General features: G+C 50.5%; 1 protein-coding gene across 1 annotated transcript; it reads right to left on the bottom strand.

The window, feature by feature from the left end:
* Positions 1 to 250: 250 nt before the first annotated feature.
* LOC137908191 (metal transporter CNNM3-like) lies at positions 251 to 4,413 on the bottom strand. The gene is made up of 11 exons (XM_068752555.1): positions 3,700 to 4,413; positions 3,298 to 3,632; positions 3,062 to 3,238; positions 2,833 to 2,990; positions 2,596 to 2,739; positions 2,351 to 2,509; positions 2,082 to 2,251; positions 1,902 to 1,998; positions 1,493 to 1,623; positions 1,059 to 1,185; positions 251 to 300 (listed from the first exon to the last, which is right to left on the bottom strand). The coding sequence occupies exons 1-11, from the start codon at positions 4,411 to 4,413 to the stop codon at positions 251 to 253; spliced, it is 2,262 nt and encodes a 753-aa protein (XP_068608656.1).
* Between the last annotated feature and the right edge of the window lie 3,331 nt (positions 4,414 to 7,744).

Below are 7,744 nucleotides of genomic sequence, written 5' to 3'. Positions count from 1 at the left end.
TATATATATATATATATATACACACACGTAATTCAAAGCGTAGAAAATTACACAAAGTAATAATTTCAATGAAAAGCACATGAAGGAATGATGAGACATGAGGATCTACATAAATAAAATCACTTTCGCTCCAGTCGATCCCAATAACTACGATCCAGCCATAGATTATTCATCAATAAAAACAAGAACAAACAAAGAAATCTCTACTTGGTTGGAGCAGATCTTTTTACAGCGGGAAGACAGAACCGCGCTACCCATGAGCCTCCTCTTCTGTGGAGCTCTCCTGGGCTATACTGCCACCTGTGGAACCCCGCCAATGAGAGGAGAGCAGGTGTGAGCGAGGGGCAATGACATCATGAGGAGGGTAACATGAAAGGAAGCGACGGCTGACATGAAAGGTGGCGCAAGAGAGACGAAGAAGGATGAAAGGCACCTGAACGGAACGTTTTATCTTCAGTTCATTTTAGCTGAAGGTGACACTAGCTAGCGGAAGGTGATGCTAGCTAGCGGAAGGTGATGTGTGTTACATTTGAAAAGTCTCAGAGCGTGTGTGTGTGTGCGTGCGTGTGTGTGTGTGCCGTATGTCATGCCACAGACAGGTTGCATTTCATTTACCTCATGCAAATTATACTAACAGTAGTTCTCAATGGTATCAAAGAATGAAAAGTTTACAGGGAACTCTGGACGGGCCAGAGGAGAGAGGAGACATGGACGCAAGGAAGGAAGAGAAAGAGAAAGACAAGGTTACTTTAGGTCGTCGGCAACAGGAAAACACTTGAAGGGCAGATCGCTCAGAAATGAACGTTCAGTCATCAGCGCCTCTCCTCCAATGCGGATGGGAGGTCACGCGAAGGTTCAATCTCAGTAGTCTCAGTTGAGACACATTGCTAACGCTTTTAGCTCGAGCAGTTCATGACTGAATATTCATTTTTGGAACTGCTCCTTTAAAAATGCAACAAAAGTCATTTGTGAAGTACTGACGAGCGTTTAGCTGAGATTTATGATCGGTGATAACGTTTAGCTCGGAGGTCAGCAGACAGCGTTGTGCTTGACGCTACCTTGTGCGACGTTTCTTTCATTAAGCAGCTTGGTCTGACTGTTGGGCAGGATCTTGATCTCTGGAGGATCTGGACTCTGGCTGACCCGAGACGCCGTGAGAGCGTTCAGATACTGGAGGCGCGTCACCTACGAGTCAAAGGGCAACAAAGGTCAGAATCGGAAAAGACAATCTAACCTAACCCTGTTTCCCTGTGTGAACCTGGACCGTTTCCCTGTGTGAACCTGGAATGTTTCCCTGTGTGACCCTGGACCGTTTCCCTGTGTGAACCTGGACCGTTTCCCCGTGTGAACCTGGAATGTTTCCCTGTGTGACCCTGGACCGTTTCCCTGTGTGAACCTGGACCGTTTCCCTGTGTGACCCTGGACCGTTTCCCCGTGTGACCCTGGACCTTCATGTTGACGGTCCTTCAACGCTAAAACCGTTAAAACTCACCCGTATGAGCTGCAGGTCAGTGAGCGCTCGGACGGTGTAGTCGGGGCAGTAGCTCGACGGGCTCGTAGCTTCTGCTGGCTCAAAGGGATCCCTGGGGGAGTGACGCTGGGTCGATGCTGGAGACTGGTGCACTGCACGCACGCACACGCACGCACACACACACACACACACACACAATCAAAAACACACAACGTTGTTTACTTCAGCAAAGACACTAAATCTTCTCTGCAGTGTCTCGCCTCCTCCAGTTTGAAGATTCTGTGTCCGTTGGTTTCACATTTGCGATGGAATAATAGTAATAGCAGTTATAAGAGCGACACTTTCTAGAAAGGGATCACATTTATAAAGCGTAAACACCCTAATATGCATTATAAGCCTCGTTCGTTGTTCCTGCAGTTCCTGCTCTCACCTGAGGATGGCAGCGTCAGAGCAGACACGCCGTAGTACGTGAACGCCCCGTTGTCGAACTTCAGGCCCTCTTTCCCGATCTCCACCTCCACGCGGCCCTGAGGGAGGAGCAGGAGGTGCCGGACGTTAGTGTCGCCGCTCCTCCTGGCCCGTCGGTAAGGGGCGGAGCCTCTGAACTCACCTGCAGCAGCAGGATGAAGTAGTCCACCGGGTGGTTCCGGGTGTACAGGTAGTGACCCGCGCTCAGGCGGTCGTTTGGGTCAAAGGGAACTTCCTGGTTGACGCTGGGGTGGCGCAGCAGGTGGAACAGGACCTTCTCAGATACACGCGCGGGGCTGAAGTGCTCCACTTCTGCAGGGGTCAAAGGTCAGGCACACAAAAAAGGACAGAAGCGTAATCATTAGACGTGTGGCCTTAAACTGTGACTCATTTAAACGGACAGACGGTCACCCCTGGACAGGAAGCGGTGCGTCGCCAGCAGGAGCTGAGGGGAGGTGCGGATCTTGGGTTCTCCTTCAGGAGGCTTGAAGAGAGAGAACTCCTCACGGACGGTGCGAGACTCCAGAGGAATCTCCATGGCGGCGAGGGGACGCTTCACCTTCCTGCCCACTGCGGGGGGGGGGGGGGGGGGACAGGAGACTTCAGCCGAACACAAAAGCTCGCCGTTCGTCGGCTCCGACGTCACAGAAACTCACAGCAGCCGTCAGACTCATCCAGGATCTCCGACTTAATGATCTCCTCGATGACGTCCTCCAGCGTGACCAATCCCAGCACCTCGTAGAACGGGTCCCCCTCCCCCTCGTTGTTCACCTTCTGGACGATGGCCATGTGAGAGTTACCTGGCGGAGAGAGGGGACAGGCGGCCAATCAGGGGACACGCGGAGGACCCGGCCGGCGGAGGCGAACGGAAACGCCGACGGCGTCTGCGAGACCTTTCTTGAACTCCTCCAGCATGGCGTCCAGCTTGGTGTCGTTGAAGACGAAGTGCAGCGGGTGGTTGTAGAACTTGGTGATGGTGGTCATCGGCGTGCGGTCGTCCGGGTCCACCAGCGCCAGGTCCTTCACGTAGAGGATCTCCACGATGTTGGACCTGGGAGAGCAGACCGTGCCGTATCCATTCGTGTATTTTATATGTAATAATAATAATAAAGCCCCGCCCACCTCTCCTCCTCGTAGATGGGCACTCGGGTGTACCCGCTCTGCATGACCTCCGACATGGTGGAGAAGTCCAGGATGACCGAGCTGGGGAGCATGAAGCAGTCCTTCAGGGGGGTCAGGATGTCCTCCACCGTCTTGCTCCGCAGCATCCCGCGGCTGAACTCCTCCTTCACGAACTCGCTGCGGAACACGGGCCGGGTGAGACGGAGCGCTCCCCCCCCCCCCCCCCCCCTTTCTACCTGTACGGGTCGTTGACGCTGGTGCGGATCATTTCCATCGCCCGCTCCCTCACGCCGCAGGTGCTGATGTCCCTCCTCAGAGCCAGGTCCAGGATCAGCCCCAGCGGGCAGGACAGCGGGCAGGTGACGATCATGCAGACCTGGGCCAGCCAGGTCAGAGCCGGCGCCATCTGGAACCCGTAACCGGAGCAGACGATGTGGGGAACCAGCTCGGCCAGGAAGAAGACGAGGAACCCGCCGGTGAACGCGGCGGAGACGATGGAGCCCAGGACCCGGAACAGGAGGACGCCCAGGACCGAGTGTCCCACGGCACACAGGAACAGCAGAGAGCAGGTCTGGGCGGGGGGAAGAAAGAGACATGTTGGGATCAAAGGAAGGAGAACCCCCCCCCCCCAAACCCACCAGGAAGTTCCCCCTCCTCCGGATCGGCTCCAGCCGCTTGGCAGCCCGCTTCTCCTCCTCGGAGCCGCAGCTGTGGAGCACGTAGAGCTCCACGGGGTCCAGCCACAGCAGGCTCAGCGCGACGGTCCGCAGCCCCCCGCAGGCGACGAGCAGCAGGGCGACCAGCACGCCCAGCCCCCAGGGCGGGATGTAGTCCGGCGGGGGGGGGGCCGTGTCCGTGTTCACCCGCAGTCTGTCCAGGCCCGAGGACGCCCAGCTCCCCCCGCGCAGCACGCACAGGTGGTGGACGGTCCGCGCGCTCCCCCCCGCGGCGGCGCCGCTCCTCCGCCGCACCTCCACCGTCATCAGCCCGCTGGAGTCCTGCTGCTCCGTGAACGCGCCCGTCACCTGGAACGCGGACTCGTGGCGTTTGGACTCGTCCCCGCACGGGTCAGGCGCGGCCCCGCCGTCTGCCCCGCCGTCTGCCCCGGCATCTGCCCCCGCGAACGCCACCCACGGCCAGCTTCCATTCAGGTCGGTCCCGAACAGACGGAGAGTGAACGTCGAACCTTCGGGCGCGGAGACGATGCGGTCCTTCATGCACACCGGGCCCGCCGGGTTCTCCAGTCGCAGCCCCAGAACCTGCGGGGGGGCTTCGCTGCAGGCTCCGTACCCGATCCCGCAGAACAATAATACCGTCAACAGGAAGCGTAGACCCGCCAAGCTGGCCACCATATTGGAATTGGTCACGGCTGGCTCCGCGCGGATCACGTGACTCCTCTCCCCGCAGCGGCCCCGCCCACAGGGAACGAGCCAGTCAAAGAAAACGAACGCCGCAACTGAGCCTTCGTTGGCGGCCATATTGGCTCTACTTCGCAGCGGCCTAGCGGGGCTTTGGGGGGGTAACCGGACATTTTGGCGCTCTATTCATAAAGTTTTAGTTTCGTATTGCTCCGCCCCCTCGCAAAACCAGCCAATAACACACAAGAAATCAACAGGGCCACGCCCATCCTTGTTCAGTTGTAATATTGAAACAGGTGTTTTGTGTCTACTGTAAATATCGCAGATAACTTAAAAGGACAAATAACTTCCATATCAGTGATTGTGTGCCTTAAACCTGCAAATATTTTTGCACTGCAGGTCCTTAGCTGTGTGTGTGTGTGTGTGTGTGTGTGTGTGCAAAGGCAATATCTCTGAAATGGAAGATAAATGAGCAAAAACATGCTGCGAGGACGATTCTTCTCCTTTGTTTCTGCACCAAACCTCAAACAATCCACCAGTGGGTGAAACTCAGTGTGGAAAACCGTTTGGCCCGGAGAACCCAGCTCCAGAAAATATTTAACCGTCCTCCAGGTCTAATCATCACCGCCGCAGGGCTAGAAAACAACACTGCAGGAGTTGCTGATAAGCCACAACTCCCCCGCTCCAGTCCCACCATAGAAGTACATGAACGATCAAAGCCGGAGGAATTTCAATATTTTTGAGCAGCGGGAGAGGAGTGGAGATAAACGCGGGGGGGAAACGTGCGAGTTAAAAGTGAGGAGAAAAGAAAATGGAGGTGATAAAGCAGAGAAGGGAGGGAAAATGTCCGGTTGATTGACAAAGAAAGAAGCTGAATTAGGATTTGAGGTCAACTCTGTGCAATGTTTATTGCTATTTAATACTTTCCTAGCAAAACAATGGGATTAAAACATCTCATCCCTGGTGAATAAATATATTCTTCTCTTCTTTCAGCGTCGCGTAAGTATCCTTCATGTACACAGTATTTACAATAACACAAGTCAAACAGCAATCAGGGAATGGGCCACAGTGATTTCTGGGTAAACGACCCGTTAGCGCTGCGTCCTACAGCTGGAAGCCCGTTACACAGAACCGCACCTTCACGGCGCGCTCCCGTTAACGAAAAGATCAAATAAACAACAAGAATAAATACAACACATTTCCCAGTACGCAAGCTGGTAGTCACACAGCCAACCAGCGGCTTCACTGGAAACCAGTACAAGACCGATATGAACCAGCCGGCAGGCCTAAATTACTTTCGTCCAGTGAGCAGGTTTTACTCTCTTTTGTTTGGTCCTGCCGAGTATGGCCGGATTTATCGGGGGGGGGAACCTTCCTGTGCATCATGGTGTTGGTATGGTACTCCCATTCTCTAACGCTGCTTGGCCCCCCCGGTTTGCTGTGTGGTCATTTGGTAAAATACAGATCATTTTTGCAACATGCAAGCACAAAACTGAAATAAAGCAGGTCTTCCTTTGACACGAATAGACCTTCACACCTCTGCAGGCTCTAGGGCCGCCCGGAGGCCCTCTCTCGCCCATCTGTTCATCAAGTTTAGAGTTTTCATCCCAACAAAAGGAGAAACGCTTTGGAGTATTCTCTCTTCCTATGCTACGCAAGTTTAAAGTGTTTTCAACTCGGTGCCAACTTAAACATCTGTACAGTCAAATTGTTTCAGTGTCACCGCATACACAGAAGAGAACAACGGGTAGATTACATGCTAGCAGCTTTTAGCATCGGAGCTGCTGTCGTCGTCTTCATGATACTCTTCATTTTAGCAGAGCGTCAACAGCATTCGTTTAAGCACAATAAAATAAACTTCACGTCTTATCAGGTTCCATGTTTCTGAGTGCTGCCCGTGATAAGACGGGGTTAACCGAGCGACGGAATGTGTGTTGTCCATTAAATCTCATCACGTTGTTGTGCTGAGAGTGTTTTCAAGTGTCAATCTTTAACCCTGGGCATGCCACACTTTCCACCCCCCCCCCCATCCACCCACCCACTGTCTGTTCAAATAGGGTTTAAATGTGTTGTTTTTGTCCGTGTCTCGGTTCAGGTTAATAAATAAAACTTTAACTGTTTCTTTTGCTTCAAGCGTTCATGCTAAGCTAGCTGTAGCATGTAGCTAATGAAAGGTATCTAGAAAGTGATTCGGCTCATTTGAATTACGGAATTCACCGTAATAATTCAACATTCCTGCACGGAACCAATCAATGCCTGTGATTTAGATTATCCTCAGAGGATATTTAACAATCGTTAACCTTGGATAACAGATGCTTTATCGTTTTAAAAAAACTGTACTTCTTGTTTCTTATAATATAACAGTAAGAACAGATGAAAAGCCCATTGGAGAATTTTGACATTGTTTTCCACAGTGTTGACGCCGCTTCAGATTCCAGCTCCGACAGGAGCTCGTTATTCACAGTGAGGAATAATATTATACCGGAGTGTCCTCTGAAGTGTGCAGCTTATCTTTCAACGCAAACGGCAGTATTTACAAGAAAAGCAAATAACAAACGCAATTCTAAAATAATAAGAAAAAAAACAAAGTTAAATGTCAAATAAATATCAAGTATATAACATTAAATATTTTGGTATATTAAATAACTTAAAACGTATTGCTCCAGTCAAGAGGTAGAACAGTTTGACATCCATCGCATCACTACTGACATTAACTTAATGGGCCATTAAGTGCTTTTATTTTAGTCTCTTAACAATAACTTGTGTGTACTTTATTTTACTGTTGTTTAGTACTGTGCATGAAACCTGTTTTATTTTCTACTTTTCAGGCAGCCGTCGGTTTCAATTGATCTGTTTATGCCGTATAAAACAAGATTCTACAAATTAATATAATTAAAAAGCTATTTCTACTAGTAAACAAAAACTTACTCTGTTCAGAAAATGCATCTTTTTTTATTATCCGTGCTTTTAACTTGAATAGCTACTTTTATTGAGAGATATTTTTAATTCTATAGTTTGTGTGGTTGCTTTCTTTGTTGTTAAGATGTTTCAGCAATGCGACACAAAGTTTAATAAAGTTGTATCCACAGAGTAGCACAGGGAGCTCTGATTGGCCAGACTCAAAGTGTTGGCAACCAACCAAAGCTCCCGTTTTCAGTCAAACACTTGTTTGGATTAGTTATGCTGCATATTTTAGTTTTTTTTTTTTTAACTTTACTTTTACAATTCACTGACCGAAAATAAAACCTTCACTGAAATTTTGTTAAGAAAAATTGATTGAAAAAAGAAAAAAAAAATACTTTGGTTGTGTATTATACCTACTAAC

Source organism: Brachionichthys hirsutus, chromosome 19 (assembly GCF_040956055.1).
Source record: "Brachionichthys hirsutus isolate HB-005 chromosome 19, CSIRO-AGI_Bhir_v1, whole genome shotgun sequence".
Lineage (NCBI taxonomy): Eukaryota > Metazoa > Chordata > Actinopteri > Lophiiformes > Brachionichthyidae > Brachionichthys > Brachionichthys hirsutus.
This window is presented reverse-complemented; position numbering and strand designations above follow the sequence as displayed.

What these genes read in the sequence shown, in the direction of transcription:
- LOC137908191 (XM_068752555.1), bottom strand. Translation starts at nt 4,413, where the DNA reads ATGGTGGCCAGCTTGGCGGGTCTACGCTTCCTGTTGACGGTATTATTG. An exon ending in GGATGAGTCTGACGGCTGCT is followed by an intron (nt 2,510 to 2,595) that starts GTGAGTTTCTGT and finishes CCCCCCCCGCAG; the next exon opens with TGGGCAGGAAGGTGAAGCGT. An exon ending in CTGACCTGCAGCTCATACGG is followed by an intron (nt 1,186 to 1,492) that starts GTGAGTTTTAAC and finishes TTTGACTCGTAG; the next exon opens with GTGACGCGCCTCCAGTATCT.